General features: G+C 34.9%; 1 protein-coding gene and 1 long non-coding RNA gene across 2 annotated transcripts; both read left to right on the forward strand.

Moving 5' to 3' along the window:
• The first annotated feature begins 9123 nt into the window (after positions 1–9123).
• LOC121249349 lies at positions 9124–10003 on the forward strand. The gene is made up of 2 exons (XM_041148060.1): positions 9124–9546; positions 9662–10003. Exons 1-2 carry the CDS (start codon positions 9124–9126, stop codon positions 10001–10003), a joined length of 765 nt encoding a protein of 254 aa, XP_041003994.1.
• Positions 10004–17648: 7645 nt separating this feature from the next.
• On the forward strand, positions 17649–19802 carry LOC121250597. Its single transcript, XR_005937817.1, has 3 exons — positions 17649–18315; positions 19243–19325; positions 19405–19802. It is a non-coding gene; the product is annotated as an uncharacterized LOC121250597 (long non-coding RNA).
• Positions 19803–20153: the final 351 nt, after the last annotated feature.

The following is a 20153-nucleotide window of genomic DNA, read 5'->3' on the forward strand; positions in this document are numbered from 1 at the left end:
TATACTATTAACATGTCACTTCATAAAACATTTTGAAAATAAAAAAATTAACGTTAAAAGTTAAATAAGAATAAATAAAATTAATAAGAATTAACTAATATTCGGAAAGAAATGAAAAAGTTGGCAAGGGCGACTTTTGGATGACTAAAGTCGGGTCACTCAATGGTGGCCCCCCACAGGTCACCTCATGGAGGTAACCAACAAGATGCCACTTCTGTGGATGTCGCCTTCATCGGGACCACCCAAAAGTCTGGGCCAAAACTACGACTACGAGGCCAACTTTCTTGGAGGTGGTCTTCTTTCTTCCTTATTTTTTTTATTTTTTATTTTTTTAGGTAGCCGACTATAAATTAAATTGAATTAAATTAAATTGAGATAATAAAATATTATTATAATATTATTTATTATTATTATTTTAAAATTTAAAAAATTTAAATTATTTATTATATTTGTATTGAAATTTGAAAAGATTGTAAAGATGAATTAAGATGGGTTTAATAACTAAACGAAACCTTGAGTTAAAACTATCTTATATTACAATTTTATATAATTATTACAATTTTTTATATAAAATATAATAAATAATTCAATTTTTTCAAATTCTAAAATAAAATAATATTAAAAAATAATATTTTATTTAATTGTCAATTTTTATCTTATTGATGTAAGGGATCCAAGTCTGAATCCGAGACCAATGAGGCTCAACTGATATATGCAACATTAAAAGTACTAGACTATTTAGAGAAAATAGACCAGCACAAGTAGGCTGGAAGAAATAAAGATTTGGGTGAGAAGTGGCAGATTTGGGCGAGGAAACTTAAGTAGGTGGGAAGAGATAAAGACTTAGACGATGAGACTTATTTCTTAGTTAGTTGGCTAAGGAGAAGTGGCTGGAGATCTACTTGCTGAAGAAGATGCTCTCGTTGGAACTCCTCGAGAGGTTGAAGAAGAAGTCGAAGAAAAACCTGACCAAAAAGTCTCTCCAAACGTTCAAAAAGAAAGACCTCCTAAAATCGTAGGTATTTTGTCCCTTTTATCTGACCATTTTATTGCGTGCCCTTCAGTAGTGGTGAGGGATGTTTGCTTTGTGTGTTTGACCGTCTCTTTATTTCTTATTTTCTCTTAATACATCCTTGTCTCCTAGGAGTGAGCAGCGGGGGCCCGTACTCCATCCCCGTCCACCCCTCCCTGTAGGGAGAAGGACCAACGGGGGCGGGGGGTGGGATGACCCTAGCGGGGCCCCTCCCCTCTTCACATATATAATTTTTATTTATTTTTATATATATAAAAATATATTATATATAGATATATACAATTTATTAAAGATTTGAAATTTTATTTAAGTTATTAGACTGTCATAGCCTCCTAGGCTAACCTTTATATAGTAGTAAGTCTCACATTATTTAAGTATGACTATTATATTACCTTAACCTTCTATATAAAGGATGGCTTAGGAGGCTAAGATAATCCAAAATATAACTCTAATGAGTTTAAGTTATTTTTGTAGAGTCTCCCCGCCCTGTATCATGTTAGTAACACCCCTATTGTCTTTTGACACCTTCACCCCTTGTCTCTTCTTGTCTCATTTCTCCATCTCTTTTCCTTTATCTTCTAGTGGTGACCCTTTAATGGGTCAGGCCTTGAAAATCATTTTGAGCCTGGTGTATTTTACTCCCTCACAAAGGGCGGTAATCCTTGATGTTGTAGTATTAAATTATATAAATCAATTTTAATTCCATCCGATTTATTTAACTAGAGAAATCCTAACATTTGAATTCGATTCTTTTTAATTAACAGGTGATATAACATGATTCGATTAACCCGTTTAATAATTAATTTTTATTAAGTTAGCATAGACACAACACGTACTTCAACCAATTTAACCGTTTCATATAAATAGGTTAAGCCGACTAGTATATTTATTTTTTATTTCAATTAAAATAATTTCATATATAGTACAATGATAACTATATAAATAATTCACAATTACGATTGGACTCATAATAAAATATTTTATTTTCAATATCTAAACAAATAATATATAAGAAAACTAATATTTTAATAAAGTAAAATTACATATTAACAAAAAAAGTTTAATAGTTTGAGATATAATGTAGTTAAATACTAATATCACACATCCCCCGCCCCCCAAAAAAATGACATATAAGTCTAAAAAATTATAAAATTTAAAAGTAGAATTTAGTCTTATTATATAGGTTGATTGCAGGTTTCGCAAGTTGACTTTCAATTGACTTGTTTATTAATCGTGTTTTATCAGGTCAACTCATTTTGATCCAAATTCATTTATATTAAGTACAAATATGCTTATTTCTTGTCGTATTTGTATTGGATTTAAGGATCGTTTTATATATTATCACCCTAGTTTGGAATTTTTTTTCTAATTGTTTTTAGTTTATTAATATTTGTATTTTAGTTTTAAAGTTCTTTCCCCATTCCTAATTGTTTTCCATTTGTTTTCCTAATTTAAGTTATTATATCTTTTGTTGTGATTTGGTTATTTATTTTAGTTTTTGTTGTTTGTTTTTATTTTGAACTTTTTATGAAATGGTACTCGAATAAAAAATTTACGATTTTTGAATATGAACCAGGCATTTTTAACTTTCTTTTGTTCCTTCTTGCTTTTTCTTTTTCCTTACAAAAGGTAATGATGCTTTTTACTATATTTACGAATTAATAAAAAAAATTTTTGCTTAGGACAATTTTTTAAAATGATCTATGCAATATAATATCGAGTTTCTTAAGATATTTTGAGATGGAAAATTTATAAAAAAAAATAGTGAAATAATTTAAAATAAAATATTTTTTTATTAATTTTTAAAAAATTTGAGAGAAAAAGTTGAATAAAAATATTATATTATTAAAATATTATTTTTATTATTAGTCTTACTAAATTTGAAAAATAATATTATATTTTATGTTTTATTTGACAGTTTAAAAAATTATAATAATTAAGTAATTATTAAACAAAAAATTTTAAAATTTTAAATTTAAAAATATTTATATTTAATAATACTTGAAAAAAAATTATGAAAAAATTTAAGATGGAAGATACAATAAAATCTCATAATTTGAAAGATATTTGATATTTTAAGAAAAAATAATATACTATTAACATGTCACTTCATAAAACATTTTGAAAATAAAAAATTAACGTTAAAAGTTAAACAAGAATAAAATAAAATTAATAAGAATGAACTAACATTTGAAAAGAAGTGAAAAGTGAGGCAAAGGACGACTTTTGGATGATTAAATTCGGGTCACTCAATGGTGGCCCCCCACAGGTCACCTCATGGAGGCAGCCCACAACCTGTGGATGTCCCCTTCATCGGGACCACCCAAAAGTGTGGGCCAAAACTCCGAGGCCAACCTTCTTGGAGGTGGGGTCTTCTTACTTCCCCACCCTTTTTTTTTTGGTTCCTTTTTTTAAGTTTGTTTTTTTAATTTTTTGAATTTTTAGGCTGATTTGGTGATAGAGTTAAAACTATCTTATATAATAATTATAATTTTTTTAAATTTTTATATAAAATATAGTAAATAATTTAATATTTTTTATCCTAAAATAAAATAAAAATTATATTTTAATAATATTTTATTAAACTTTTAACTTTTATCTTATTGATATAGGGGATTCGAGTTTGAATCTAGGATCAATGAGACTTAGTTGACATATGCGATGTTAAAAGCACTGGACTACTTAGAGAATGTAGACGAGTAAAGTAGGCAGAAAGAGATAAAGATTTAGGTGAGAAGCAGCATACTTGGGCAATGAAACTTAAATAGGTGGGAAGAGATAAAAACTTGGACAGGACACTTATCTCTTAGTTGGTTGGGTGAGGAGAAGTGGCGGCATTCGTATTTTAAATATAACTTAGGCTACAGGTGCCAGAATCGCGCATATGACCCTAGTTCGGAAAGCTCTCTTCGGCGCGCACGTCATGGTCACCATACTCTGCATAGTGGGTCCCTTTTCAACCCTAAGATCAGCCCTTTTACCCCTAAAACGCCAACTTTAATCAACTCTTTCATTTTTGGTTAATTCTCTTTTATGGTAATATTTATCTTTATTAATGATTTTATTTCGAATTCTTAGGCTACATTTTAGTCATAGTTATCTTATTTATTATTCTATTTTTTGACTGTAATTACAGTTTTATCATTATTCGTTAGCTATTTAAGCCCAACCTGTTGGCTTCAGAAAGGGAGGATTGATTTTTTTTTTTTTTATATATATTAAAACCTTAATTTCAAAGTTTATCATTGTTTGCGATTTTTCTCATTCTTAATCTCTAGCTAACTAGCTTGGTTTGTGAGCTTCTGTTGTTAATGCCCAAAAACGGAAGGGGAGAAAGATCCATTCTCAGATGCACTGAGGTTGGTTGGGCCTCGATCGGTGACGTGTGGAGCCCCTAGCGATGATTCGGTGCGGGTGTACAGTGTCCGTGCATATGTCCATGGCGGTAAACAATATTTAAATGCAGAGAAAATAATGAGAGACTGACACATAGGTTTATGTGGTTCGTCACAAAGCCTACGTCCAGTGGGTTTGGGGATGGGAGATTTCACTATAATATACTTGTTTACAGTCTCTCATTTCTCGCTGTACAATGGAAGCTAGAGATCTACTTGCTGGAGAAGATATTCTCGCTGGAGCTCCCCTTGAGAGGTTGAAAAAGAAGTCGAAGAAGAATCTAGCCAAAAAGTCCCTCCAAACATTCAAAAAGAAAGACCCCCCGAAACTGTGGTCACCCTGTCCCTTTTATCTAACCCTATTCTTGTGTGCACCTCAATAATGGTGAGGGATATTTGTTTTGCGTGTTTGACCACCTCTCTCATTCCTTCCTACTTTCTCCTGACACCTCCCTGTCTTCAAAGGGTAGGCAGCGGGAGCCCGTACCCCACTACCCCACCTCTATCCGCCTAGCCCTGCAGGGAGATGAACCAGCAGGGCGGGAGGACCCCATCGAGGCCCCACCCCGCCCCCACTCTGCTCCACATATATAATTTTTTTTATATATAAATAAATATATTGTATATAGATATATATAATTTATTAAGGATTTGAAATTGTATTCAAGTTATTGGATTGTCTTGTCCTCCTAGGCCAACCTTTATATAGTAGTAAGTCTCAAATTACTTAAGTATGACTATTATATTACATTGGCTTCTTATATAAAGGTTGGTTTAGGAGGCCAAGAGAATCTAAAATATAACTCTAATGAGTTTAAGTTCTTTTTGTATTTATAAATTTTAATTTATAATTTAAATTATATTATAATTTGGGTCAAAAAATATTTTTTTAGATCCAATAGGTTGGCCTAGGAGGGGGCGGGGTGGATGACATTTTTTACCCCGCCCCTGCCTCTCGGGGGTGAGGTGCGGGGAAGGGTCCCTTCGTCCCGCATCATGCGGGTTGACCCCTCTTGTTTCCTGACACCCTCACCTCTTTGTCTCATTTTCCTCTCTCTTCATTTGTCTTCTAATGATTACTCCTTGATGGGCTGGATCTTGAGAACTATTTTGGGTCTGATATATTTTACCCCCTCACAAGGGGTAGTAATCCTTGATGTTTCAGTATTAAATTATATAAGTCAATTTTATTTCGATATGATTTATTTAACCAGAGAAATCCTAACATTTGAATTCGATTCGTTTTAATTAACATATGATATAACATGATTCGCTAAACCCATTTAATAATTAATTTTTATTAAGTTAGCATAGACACAACACATACTTCAACCAGTTTAACCGTTTCATAAAAATAGTTTAAGCCAACTAGTATATTTATTTTTTTATCTCAATTAAAATAATTTCATATATAATACAATGATAACTACATAAATAATTCATAATTACAATTGGACTCATGATAAAATATTTCATTTTCAATATCTAAACAAATAATATATAAGAAAACTAATATTTTAATAAAGTAAAATTACATATTAACAAAGAAAGTTTAATAGTTTGAGATATAATGTAGTTACATATTAATATTAATATCACATATTCCCAACAACAATAAAAAAAAAAGACATCTAAGACTAAAAAATTGTAAAATTTAAAAATAGAATTTACTCTTATTATATTGGTTGATTGCGGGTTTACGAGTTGACTTTTAATTGACTCGTTTATTACTCGTGTCTTATCGAGTCAATTCGTTTTGACTAAAATTCATTTATATTGAATACAAATATGCTTATTTCATGTCGTGTTTGTATCGGATTTATCGATCGTTTCATATATTGACACTCTAGTTTGAATTTTTTTTTAGTAATTGTTTTTAGTTTATTAATATTTGTATTTTAGTTTTAAAGTTCTTTACTCATTCCTAACTGTTTTCCATTTTTTTTCCTAATTTAATTTAATTTATTATATATCTTTTGTTGTGATTTCGTTATTTATTTAAGTTTTTGTTGTTTGTTTTTATTTTTAACTTTTTATGAAATGGTACTCAAAATAGAAAATTTACTATTTTGGACGTAACAAATGAGTGTCATGTAAGTAATTTTGTCGTAAAATTAATGAACATCAAGTGAAGGGATCATTTTGGTATATATCTAGGGATTGCCGAGCTCATTGGGCAGCCGGGAAGAGAACGAGAAGATTGATTCACAAGACACGAGCGCATTGGGCAAGCAAAACGTGCCCTCATAAATCGCAATCGTTTTGGGAGTGGCATTAATTACACCTCCTCCCAGAAGTTATTACAAGTTCACAAGTCAATCTGCTTCACAGGTTTTGACAATGATTTTTTGTAGATTTTTCTACTAAAGTTTTGTTACGACTACTCTTTCTCTAAATGATAAAATTTAATGGACTTTTCGGACGTCGAACCACCCACCTTGCCGCAATTGAATTTTATAGTTTAAGGAAAGTTTTGGAATTGGACAAAACTGAACCTCAATAAATAAGTTTATAATTTACAAACGTGTGTATGTATATTCCCTTATATTTAAAAGAGCCTATCTCGTTATAAATAGTATTTGCAAATAATAATGAACAGTTACATTTCTTCTTCCACATATGTTCCTCTACATCCTTACAACAATTATCTTTCTCACAAAATCATCGTAAATAGTCACAAAATCACCACACAACACAATACAACAGAACAAGGAAGTTGTGTTGTGGCTACTAGAGACGGCATACTGCAGCATTGTGGTGGTCCTACGGCGGTGGATCTGGGATCCCGTGAAGAGAAAGGGCATGAGAGGAGTTGGGGCTTTCGCTGGAGGAAAGGAGGAAACATAGGGGTCGTCGGCGAAAGAGAAGGCTAGTGGTGGTGGTGCGGTGGCATGGGTGTGGCTATCAGCGACTCTACGGGGAGAAACTCGTGCGTGTAAAGGGACTACGTGCGTGGGACTAGGAGGAGTTACGGGTGGTGGGTTCCATGGAAGTGATGATCCATGGCATGAGGGGAACTTAGTTGTGGTGGTTGGTGGAGTTGGGGCTGAGCTGCGGTGGTGCAAAGGTGGAGACCCGTGCGTCGAGACCCATTTTAGGTTGCTCAGGTGTGGCTGAGGGAGGAGCTGTCAATGGGTTTCAACGGTGGGGTTTGGTCGCCGGCGTGAGGGGAAGCCAATGAGGTAGTCGGTGACGCCGCAGGGTGGCGCACGGCAGCACTGGGTTGCTAGAGGGAGTAGATCGGGTGAGAGAGAGGGAAGACGTGCAGTTGGGAATGAGAGAGAGGGAGAAAGGGAAAGTGAGGGGAAAATTATAGGTTTGGAGTTTTAAATCTCAGTCCTTCATATTGACTCCTCAAATTTAATCTAATGGTGGAAGTTTAAACACAGATTTAAACTAACTTAAAATAGATATTTAAAATATAAATACCATATCATACACTTAAAATCACTTTAATTTATAAAATATTAATCGTTCATGAAGTTTTGCTAAATATTTTTAAGAAAGTAAAACCATATAAATAATTAGAGTTTTTAACATTATTTAAATCACATAATATTCTTAATTAACGAAGAAGAAGGGAGAGCATGAATAGAGAGGGTGGATTAGCTTCATACGATCTCACTACATCTTCTGCATAGTTGGAGGTGACATGACATGCATGCATTGATCTCTACCGTCAAATATGATTTATTTGTAGAGCTAAAACTTCCATACAACTTTAACATTATTTTCAACAATTTTATGTTTTTGGACACATAATTTTCAATTAGGCAAATGGGCAAACGCTGCTAATATATATATATATACTATATATATATATATATACACATATATACTAAGAAGGTGGTAAATGTATAAAGCATGTTTACCTAGTTGGATGAATTTAAATTTTTTTAACAAAATTTATATGATTTTGTAAAAAAAATTGATTATTGAAAAATTTAATGGTTAAAAAGTAAATTTTAGCAAATATGTTTAGATAATGATAGGTTAGAGAAATATAATAATTACATGTTTTGATAGATTAGAAAATAAAAAGATAATACGTTTTCTCCGATAAATACCTCAGAGTTGTCCCTCAGAATTCTTTATCAATTCTGACAAATAAAATAGCATAAACCAACTACTCGTGTTTGGTTAGGTCTAATTCTTAATTTCTTTTTAAAATAGAATAAAATATACTTTTTCGAATTAAATACCTCAGAATTAAAATGACTTGATAAAAAGAAGCCAAAAAGAAACAAACAATTTTTTCCTTGAAATTTTTTCCTAAAAACCTTATACATTTTTAACAGATATATAAATAAACATTCGGTTTAGTCAAATTTTGTTAAGTCAAGCTTTTTGGATATCCAGAAAAAAGGACCAACATTTTCTTTCAGTGGATAATATTTTTCAACATTTTTTTTACCTTAAATTTTTCAAAAGATAAACAAAAATTAGGTTAGTACGTCTTGTCAAGCCCATGTATTGAACCAAAAATAACATAAAACTCAATACCATACAAATCGAATGAGAAGCATGTGTCTGTTTTTAATAAAACCCTTGACTTTTAATGGAAAAAAGAAAAAACTATAAGCCTAAAATAGAAAAGAAAAGAAATTCTTCAAGGGGTCTCCTCTCTCAGTAGAGGATTCTCTCTTGTCTTAGTACAGGTCCTTTCTCGTATGTTTTGTTTCGTTTGCTGTCTCGATGGCAGAGGACCTCGAATTTCTATGCCAACATTTGTCTTTATCTGAGAAGGAGAAGGGCGAGATTCATGTGGAATCTACTCTCTTAAAATCTAATATAGCACGTGGGGAATGTTGTTTGGTGATGTCCTTGTTAACTAATCGTTATTATAATCGAGAGGCTCTCAAGAACACGATGAGGAAAGTCTGGCAACCTGTATACAAGGTGAGCATTAAGGATCTGGGCTCAAAATTATTTCTAGTGGAATTTGAGGCTGATCGTGACAAACAACGTGCTCTTCGAGAGGGGCCTTGGTCTTTTGATCATAATCTTGTTCTTTTGAAGCATCTGGAGGGGGACTTACAAGAAACGAAAATAATACTTCATGAGGCTTCTTTGTGGAGCAGGCTATATGACATGCCCTTAAATGCTATGAATGAAGAGGTGGAGGAGACTCATTGGTAATAAGATTGGCATTGTGGACGAAGTTGATGGGGAGCAGGGTGAAGTGGCATGGGGTGAGTATCTAAGGATCTGAATAAAGCTTGATATCTCTCAGCCTCTTATGCGTGGCATCACTATGAATCTTGGTCAGTTTGGTTCAGGCTGGATTCGTTTTGCTTATGAACGCTTGCCAAACTTTTGTTATATGTGTGGTAAACTTGGTCATCAGCAGAAAGACTGTGAGCTTAGTGGGAATCAAGATGTACGGGATACTGATAAGCTACCTTTTGGTCCATGGCTGCATGTTGGAACTACTGTGGGAAGAGTGAAGGCAAATTCTGGTCAAAAGCACTCGCCCCATCGGGAATTCTCGCCAGTTACTTCATCGGAGTCAGAACGACAACCAGCTGGAGTTAAAGGCTGGAAATCAGGAAATTGTTGTGAACAACTCCTTTAGTAGTGCTTTGGTTATGCATGATTCAGGGGAGGTCATTATGGAGGGTATTAATGCAGGAAGTAGTAATGGGATGTTTCCCTCTGAGGTTGATATCGGGGAGGGATTCTGATCCCTTAATTGCCTCTCAGAAGATTCTTCCTAGTAATGCAGTAACTGATCCCCTAATTGGTGCTGAAAAGATTCTTTCTTGTAATGAAGGGGCTGATTCGTTATTCGGTGCTACTGTGGTCTTGACAGATAAGTTGACTCAAGATGATGGGTCTAAGATCATAGAGGGATAGAGCTTTGTGGATCAAAATTCAAGGCCCAGGAGGGGAAGGTCTAGCAAGAAGTGGACTAGAGTTGGTCTTCCTTTGCAATTGAATCCAAGTGATTGCACTTTGAACTAGGATGTTAAGGGAAAGAGGAAGGTTGTTGTGTAGCATGCTAAGGTTTCAAAACGTGGGAGGACTATTTTGAAGGAGGATGGGGGTGTTCCAACGGTGGAGGCTGCTATGCAACCCTGCCAAGATTAATGAAAACAATAAGTTAGAACTCTCGTGGGCTTGGGAACCTACGAGGAGTTAGAGCACTTCATGACTTGGTCACGAGGGAAGGTTCCAAAGTGTTGTTTTTACAAGAGACTAAGATGACTATTAAGCAGATGGAACGTGTATATGTTAGAGTGGGGTTTGATTGATGTTTTGCAATAGCTTGTGAGGGAAGAAGTGGTGGTCTGGTAATGCCATGGAAGAATGAAATCAATTTATCAATTGAGAGCTTCTCTTCCTACCACATTGATGCAAAGATTTAGGATGATGATAGGGGGTTGGTTTGGAAACTTTTTGGTTTGTATGGGCATCCAAAAACTGAGAAAAGAGGAAAAACTTGGATATTGCTTCAAACTTTGAAAGAAGATGGGGATATTCCATGGCTTGTTTGTGGTGATTTCGATGAAGTGCTATGTCAACAAGAGAAAATGGGTGGAAGGCCTAGATCAGAAAGATTAATGCAAGAGTTCAGAGAAGTGCTTGATGATTGTAATCTTATAGATTTGAGCTTTGAGGGTCCTATATTTACTTGGTGTAATAGAAGAGATGAGCAACAGGTGATTAGTGAAAGACTTGATAGATTTGTTGCTAATATCAGTTGGAGTTATTCATGGTATTTTTGCTCATTCAAGGTTTTGGCAAGGGAGTGTTGAAGGGAGGTCTATGGTTGAAATAGCTGACAGATTAAGTAGTTGCAGTAGGTGGCTAGAAGCATGGAATAAGTTGAAATTTGGGCATATATAGATGAATATTAGAAGGGCTTGAGCTAATATTCAGAGATTGCAATTAAAGGAAGCTAGTAGGGTCTCAAAAGAGGTATTAATGCAGGCTAGAAATAACATGTAGCCTTGGTTGGAGAGGGAGAAAATTTTGTGGAAGCAAAGAGCAAAAGCTTTATTGCTGAAGGGAGGGGACAGAAATTCAAAATTTTTCCATCACAAAGCATCTCAGAGGAAGAGTAAGAATTAGATTAAATGGTTGAAAAGTGAAGATGGGACATGAAAATATGAAGAGGAAAGAGACCAGATTATCTTAAGTTAATTTCAGTCTTTGTTTAATTCTAAACAACAGAATAGTAACTTGGATTTTCTGGATTGTTTGAGTGAAAAAGTTACTATAGAAATGAATGCTAATTTGTTGAAGGAGTTTTCTAATGATGAAATCAAGGCAACTTTGGATCAAATGCATCCTACCAAGTCACCTAGTCCAAATGGTATGGCCCCAATTTTCTTCCAACAGTATTGGCACATTGTGAGGAATGATGTCACTAATGCAGTATTACAAATCCTCATAACTGGTACTATACCTTCCTCACTGAATCATACTTTTATTACTTTGATCCCTAAGAAAAGCAAGCCTGAATTGATTTCTGAATTTAGGCCTATTAGTTTATGTAATGTATTGTATAAATTAATCTCCAAAGTACTAGCAAATAGGCTTAAAAATGTGCTTGAAGTGATCATTTCTAGCTCTCAGTGTGCTTTTGTCCCTAGTCGACTTATAACAGATAATATCCTTGTGGCTTATGAATTGATGCATTTTTTTAGAAATAAGAGGAATGGCAAGGATGGCTTTATGTCCATTAAGTTGGATATGAGTAAAACTTATGATCGTGTAGAATGGTCCTGTCTAGCATCTGTTATGGACAGAATAGGTTTTAATGCTCAATGGATTGCCTTAGTAATGATGTGTGTCAAATCTATCTGTTTTTCAGTTTTGATTAATGGAGAGCCTAAAAGTCCTATTATCCCTTCGAGAGGCATTAGACAAGGGGATCCACTATCCCCTTACTGGTTCTTAATTTGTACTGAAGGATTAATATCATTGCTAAAAAAAGTTGAGGGAAGAGGTGACATCATAGCTGTTAAAGTGTGTAGAGGGGCTCCTAGAATATCTTATTTACTTTTAACTGATGATAGCCTTTTGTTTTGTAAGGCTACTATGGAAGAAATCAGAAGATTCAGGACCTGTTAAACTGTTATGAGGTTGCTTCAGGCCAAAAGATAAACAAAGAAAAAATAGAAATTATTTTTGGTAGTAATGTACACACTACCAAAAAGGAGGAGATACTGGAGCTTCGGGAGGGGGTGCAGCATAGCTAGCAGATTGAAAAGTATTTTAGGCTTCCTCCTTTGGTTGGGAGGTCCAAATATAACGCTTTTTCTGATATTAAGTATAAAGTTTGGAAAAAATTGCAGGGGTGGAAAGAACAGATGCTTTCGGTTGGTGGAAAAGAAATCTTGATTAAAGCTGTTGCATTGTCCATTCCTACTTACTCTATAAGCTGCTTTAACCTATCTTCCACTTTGTGTAATGATCTTGAGCAATTGATGGCAAAGTTCTGGTGGGGTCAGAAGAAGGATTAACATAAAATACATTGGATGAGTTGGTCCAAGATGTGTGAGTCTAAGCAGGATGGGGGCATGGGTTTTAAGGATCTTAGTGTGTTCAATGATGCCTTTTTATCTAAGCAAGGTTGGAGAATTATGCAAAATACTAATTCTCTATTGCATAAGGTCTTCAAAGCTAAAAAATTTCCTAGAGACCAATTTTTGGATGCTACACTGGGTTACAACCCTTCTTTTGTGTGGAGAGGTATTTGGAATACTATACATAAATTGGGAGTTGGCTGTTGTTGGAGGATTGGTTCTGGTCAAGGCATAAGAATTTGAAAAGATTATTAGGTACCTGGGTTGCCTAAACTATCTGATCTACAGAGTGAAAGTGGAGTTGCTGCTCTTGAAGAAGATGCTACTGTGAATATGCTAATGGATGATGCTCATTAGGGTGGGATGTGGGAAAAATTACTGCTATGTTTTCACCTAATGTGGCTTCAAAGATTTTGAATATTGTCTTGAATCATGGAAGGTCTAATTTGCTTTGTTGGGCTCAAGAAGCACATGGTGACTATTCTGTTAAGAGTGCCTATAGGCTATTTTGATCCTTAAACTAGAGCAGGCAATGTGGTGAATCTTTGAGGGCTGCCCTGTTGAAGAGGCTATGGAAAGAAATTTGGTCTATGCAATTTCCATCTAAGGTGAACATCTTTGGTTGGAAATGCAAGTTTCCTAATTTGCTAGAGTTGTTGGTATAGAAGAAATATGAAGATCTTTGAGGAGAAGTGTGTGAGTGCAGAGGCTGCAATGGAAAATGCATTGACCATGCAGAGGTCTTTCAAAGAACTAAAATTTAAACCTTTACCTGCTGTGAAGAATTACTGCAAATGAGAATTCTCCCTTCCTGGTACTGTACTTTCAAACTTAATGTAGATAGAGCTTTATCTTCAATTGATTTGATTGCCGAAGTTAGAGCAATTTTAAGGAATTCGAAGGGGGTTGTTATGATGTCTTCAACAAAAAAGGAATCAACTATTTTGAATGCAATGGAGATTGAGGGGTTGGCTATTTTTCAGGGCCTTCAGCTTAGTATCCATCTTAGAATTCATCATCTTATGATTGAAAGTGATTTCTTATTGGTAGTTAATGAATTTACTAAACAAGAAATTTCAAAGGCAGCAATTGAAAATATTATCAAGGAAGCAAGGAAACTGATAAGTCGTTTCAATTCTTGTGTAGTTCAATATGCCAACATAGGTTGCAATGAAGTAGCACACTCACTTGCTCAGTTTGGTTTAAGTGTTAAGGACATTAGTTTATGGTGAGGATTCATACCCTGATTCAATTACTAATATCATTTGGATTGTTTTTTTGTATAAGTTTGTTTTTTATGAATGAAATTGTTCTCCTTAAAAAAAAAAAGGAAAAAAAAAAAAAAAAAGAAGAAAAGAACTTTATTAACCTATTAATAACAAAATCTACAAATCCAACAATATATACAAAGGGGAAAAAAGAACCAACATTCAAAAAATGTAAATTTTTAACCCACTTGCTCAAATAATACCAACATAAATATAGAAACCAGGAGAAAATAAAAAACTGGAAGATATATACATAGTCCAAAGCAGGTTGAGCTCCAAAGTACTAACCAAAATATACAAGCTTGAAAAAACAACTGAAAGACATACAAAGCTCAAAACACCATCATTTCTCAAATAAAATACTCCAAATTTCCTGCAAGAAGCAAACCAACAAGTCAGAATAAATAAAGGGAAAAAATTCACTAAAACACCAAACACATGGAGAAAAAATGGAAGTTAAATATTTTTTTTAGAAAGATAAATAAATAAAAATTTTCTCTAAAGTCCAATTATTATTTTTTTTTCATTTGTTTCTTTTTTGACAAAGACCTCATTAAAACCCTTAAACCTTATAAAAAGACAAGTAGAAATGACAAATCCAAAATATACAAATCCAACAATATATAAAAAAAAAAATACTCTAACACGATAAATTTAAATTTTCCAAAAAACAAAGATCCAAGTTTTAGAAGACAGATATAGATGACAATCAAAAAATAAATAAAGCAAAAAAAATTCATCAACCAAAACCAGAAACCGATTCCGTTATGTTTGGTTAAGTCCAATTAGTTTTTACCTAATGAGAAGCATGTCTCTATCTTTCATAAAATCTATCAGTTCTAAAGAAGAAGTAAAAAATAATACCCTGATCAGAAAAGAGTTAAGAAAAATCCAGAAAAGAAACATGCAACAAGGACAGGAACAGAGAGAAACACACAAAAGTGGAAAAAAATCCACACAGTAAGACCAACACAAAATATGGGAAAAAAAAAAGAGTGAATCTCGAAAGCTAAGAAGAAATCTGATTTTTGGAAGAGAAGAGCTTGGGTGAGAAAGATGTTACAAACAGGAGAGAAGAAAAAAGAACACAAATGAAACTTCAAAAGACGCATTATCATTTATATATAAACCCCATATCGACCAACACATGATATTTTCAATAAATGCATCAAATTTAATTTAATTCATGAACTTTTTTTTCTTAGAAACAATGACAACAAAAAATCTTGAAATCATCCCTCAGATCCAGAGAGACCTAGACACTGATCTTAACATATTTCAAGAAAAAAAAAATGAAAAACACATTTTGAGCTACCAATGAGAATCACTTCCCAGATAAAGAAGAGAAAAATGATAAGAAATCAACATACCCACAACATGTTAAAATCTGTACAAAGTTTGCCAACAAGGCAACACAATTCAGATGCTAGTGCCATCTTGGGCCTGTACAGTTCGAAGATCTCTTCGCATAAAAAAGAAGCTAGGTTTCATCGATGGAACCCTTTGTCAACCTACTGATTCCAGTACCTTGTTAGAACCATGGCTTGCATGCAATGACATGGTCGTAACTTGGCTGCAAAATGCTATGTCCATAGAAATAAAAAATAGTGTTGTGTGTGTTGAAACTGCTCATGCCCTTTGGCTTGAGTTGGAGCAACGATTTGCACAAAACAATGGACGTCGGATTTATGAGTTGAAATAGTCCATTCACTCCCTTTCTCAAGGAGATGATTTTGTTAGCCTATATTTTTCAAAACTGAAAAGCTTACTCAATGAACTTGTGAATTTTGAAACCATACCCTCTTGCACCTGTGGTGCCATGAAAACTGTCATAGCAAACCAGCAACGTGACTGGATGATGAAGTTTTTCATGGGACTTCAAGATTCTTTCAGCAACATTAAAGCTCAAGTCATTTTAATTAAACCACCACCAAGTCTGAGTGAGGTTTATGCCCTTGTTCAGCAAGAAGAAAAATGAAAACAGATTTCCAACCCCACCGCCAACATTGATTCTCTTGCCTTTGCAACCAAGTCAAATTTCTCCAACACTCGAGATCCCTCCAAACACTTTGGTTTTCAACAGAGGGATAGACATTTTTGTACTCATTGCAAAATTTCTGGCCATTCTCTAGAAAAATGTTTCAAAGCCAACCCCAATTTAAAAAAACCCATCTGCACTCACTGTAATCTTGCTGGGCATACTGTTGACAGGTGTTACAAGCTTCATGGCTATCCTCCAGGCCATAAGCTTTACAATCGGGACAAAGGCAATGACTCTTTTGCTAACCAAATCAGTTTACCTGACTGAGAGCTGCTCACTGATGGCTCAAAGGTTGTTCTAACTAAAGAACAATATCACCATCTTATAGCTTTGCTGCAATCTCAGACTTCACCACCTTTTGTTAACCAAGTGCAGAGTCCTACCACAAATTCTCAACCATCCTCTTCTGCCATGGCTGGTATTTCATTATGTCTCTCAGTTTTTAATACAAACTTTTCAAACTCAGAAATTTCATAGATAATATAGATACGGGTGCAACAGATCATATGATTTGTTGTACCTCCCTTTACACCTCAGAACCTACCAAAATTTCTTTCCATGTTAAAATGCCAAATGGTAACCAAGCCCAAGTCACACATCAAGACACAGTCCAACTTACTAATTCTGTTACCCTCAAGAATGCTCTCTGCATTCCCTCTTTTAAATTTAACCTCATTTCAGCAATAAAATTGACTCAAGACATTAATTGCTGTTTCATTTTCTTTACTAATGAATGTTTGGTGCAAGACCTTTCCTCTTGGAGCACGATTGGGAAGGGTGAGGCTCATAATGGCTTATACCATTTCAAGTTAACAGTAGTACCTCCTACAACCCTTGCTGCCACTTCTCTACTTTACCTTTCATTTCACATTCCATTTCTAACTCTATTTCCTGCACTCAATCTGAGCATAGTTTATGGCATTGTAGAATGGGACATCTCTCTGATTCTCGACTCTCATTGTTACAAAAGCAGTTATCAAATCACAAGTTTATGAATGAAATTCCTCCTTGCAATACTTGTCATTTATCTAAACATCATAGACTTCCATTTCCAATTAGTCAAAACCGAGCACAACACCCATTTGATATCATTCATTGTGACATATGGGGACCTTGGTCTCATATGGCACATGATGGTACTAAATACTTTCTTACTATTGTTGATGACTTCACAAGATCCACATGGCTTTATCTAATGAATAAAAAATCACAAACCAGACCAATCCTTCAATTTTTTTGCTCTCTTGTAGAAACTCAATTTCAAACCAAAATTAAAACCATTCGTTCAGACAATGGTATTGAATTTTCCATGACTAATTTCTATATGAAAAAAATTATCATTCACCAAAGAAGTTGCGTTGCAACCCCCAACAAAATGAGATTGTAGAACGCAAACACCAACATATATTGAATGTAGCTCGAGCATTAAGATTTCAATCCGACAATCCCATTTCTTATTGGAATGAATGTGTTCTGACTGCCACCTATTTAATAAATTGAACCCCCTCCCCCAACCTTCAAAATCAATCACCATATCAACTACTTTATCAGACCATACCAACCTACAATCACTTAAGAATTTTTGGATGCCTATGCTATGCCTCTACATTGACACATAATCGTCAAAAATTTGATTATCGTGCTAGAAAATGCATTCTCCTAGGATATCCCTTTGGGGTGAAAAGATATAAATTATTGGACTTAGACAATAAATCTGTCTTCATCTCCCGTGATGTCATATTTTATGAACAAACCTTTCCTTTTAAGGCAAATATTACCAATTCCACTTCCACTCTTCCCTCTTCCACTCCTATTCCACCACTCGACTTAGACATTACATCTCCACCAGATTATGAATCATCATCTCACTCACCAACGCCTCCATCACCTTCACCCTCCTCCTCACCAACCATTACTTCAACAACTCATCATCTAGCTCCTTGAAAATCTGATCGACCTAAGAAACCTCCAGTTTATCTGCAGGATCACTACTGTCAACAAGCTGCTGGGCCTCCTCCTTCACTGTCCAGCTCCAAAGGAAAATGTACTTCACATAATGCTCATCCTTACCCCTTATCATCTGTTCTATCTCATGCACAATTATCTCCTCAACATGCTGTTTTTTCCACTTCCATCCTTAAAGAATCTGAGCCAACCTCCTATAAACAAGCAGTATAATTTTATGAGTGGCGTAAAGCTATGGATAGTGAAATTGCAGCTTTAGAATTGAACAACACTTGGGACATCATTGATCTTCCTCTAGGCAAAGTAGCTATTGGTTCAAAATGGGTTTACAAAATTAAGTACAATTCAGATGGCACAATCGAAAGACACAAGGCACGATTGGTTGCTAAAGGATACACACAACAAGAGGGGCTAGACTACCACGAAACTTTTTTCCCCGTTGCCAAGCTTGTCACTATCAAAACACTTTTGGCACTCGCTGCTATCAAAGGCTGGATTCTCCACCAATTTGATGTTAACAACGCCTTTTTACATGGTGAATTGGAAGAGGTCTACATGAAAATTCCTCCTGGTTACTTGATTAAAAAGCTGATTATAGTCTCTTCACCAAACAATCTGGCCTCTCTTTTATTGCCTTACTTGTATATGTCGATGATATAGTAGTGGCCTCTAATGATTCACAAGCTGTTTCAGACCTTAAGCAATTTTTGGATATTAAATTTAAGATCAAAGACCTTGGGCCACTCAAGTATTTTTTGGGTTTGGAGATAGCTCGTAATCCTATTGGTATTCAAGTCTGCTAGCGTAAATACGCACTAGATATCTTGCATGATTCTGGTTTTCTTGGTTGTAAACCGAGCTCCACTCCAATGGATTCTAACCTCAAACTATCAAAAGATGAAGGCACACTTCTACAAGATCCAACTTTGTATAGAAGACTTATTGCCAGACTTCTATATTTAACAATTACTTGACCTGACTTGAATTATTCTACTCACTTGCTCAGTCAATTCATGGCAGCCCCTCGGCTCCCTCACCTTCAAGCAGCATATAAGGTGTTGAAATATGTCGAAAACTCTCCAGGTCAAGGTTTGTTCTTTCCTTCTTCTTCCACTTGTCACCTCACTGCTTATTGTGATTCAGATTGGGCTTCTTGCCCTGATACCAGAAGATCCACCACTGGTTATTGTGTGCTTCTTGGTCAATCTCTCATCTCATGGAAATTCAAGAAGCAAACAACCATTTCCAGAAGCTCTGCTGAAGCTGAATACCGATCAATGGCAGCTGCCTCTTGTGAAATTGTATGGTTAAAGTATCTCCTTGCTGATCTCAAAGTTCCACACTTAAAGCCTGCTACCTTGTACTGCGACAAGCAAGCTGCCTCGCACATTGCAGCCAACCCCATTTTCCACGAACGCACTAAACATATTGAATTAGATTGTCATCTATTCGTGACAAAATACAAGAATGAACAATCTCTACTGCATATGCTCCATCCAGCTCCCAGTTGGCTGACCTACTTACCAAAGCTCTTCCATCTCCATTATTGTCTTCTCTTTTGCTCAAGATGAGAGTTCTTGACATCCACTCTCCATTTTGTTGGGGGGGGTGTTAAAATCTGTACAAAGTTTGCCAACAAAGCAACACAATTTAGATGCTAGTGCCACGAGTCATCACAGCTCATCAACATTTCCTCACCTCAATTCAGAATATGCAGAATCCTCTAGAATAAATCCAAATGGCTAATATGTAATTTTGTCTAAATATTTGTCTCAATCTGTTAGAATTTGATTCCCTCATGCCCACGTGATTGTACATTGCTATATATAGACATACCTTGTTGTACTGTAAACACACAGAGACTAATACACAGACAGCTTTTTGCTCATTTTCTCTGCTTTCCTCAAATTTTGTTAC

The sequence above is a fragment of the Juglans microcarpa x Juglans regia genome, chromosome 2D (assembly GCF_004785595.1).
Source record: "Juglans microcarpa x Juglans regia isolate MS1-56 chromosome 2D, Jm3101_v1.0, whole genome shotgun sequence".
Classification (NCBI taxonomy): Eukaryota; Viridiplantae; Streptophyta; class Magnoliopsida; order Fagales; family Juglandaceae; genus Juglans; species Juglans microcarpa x Juglans regia.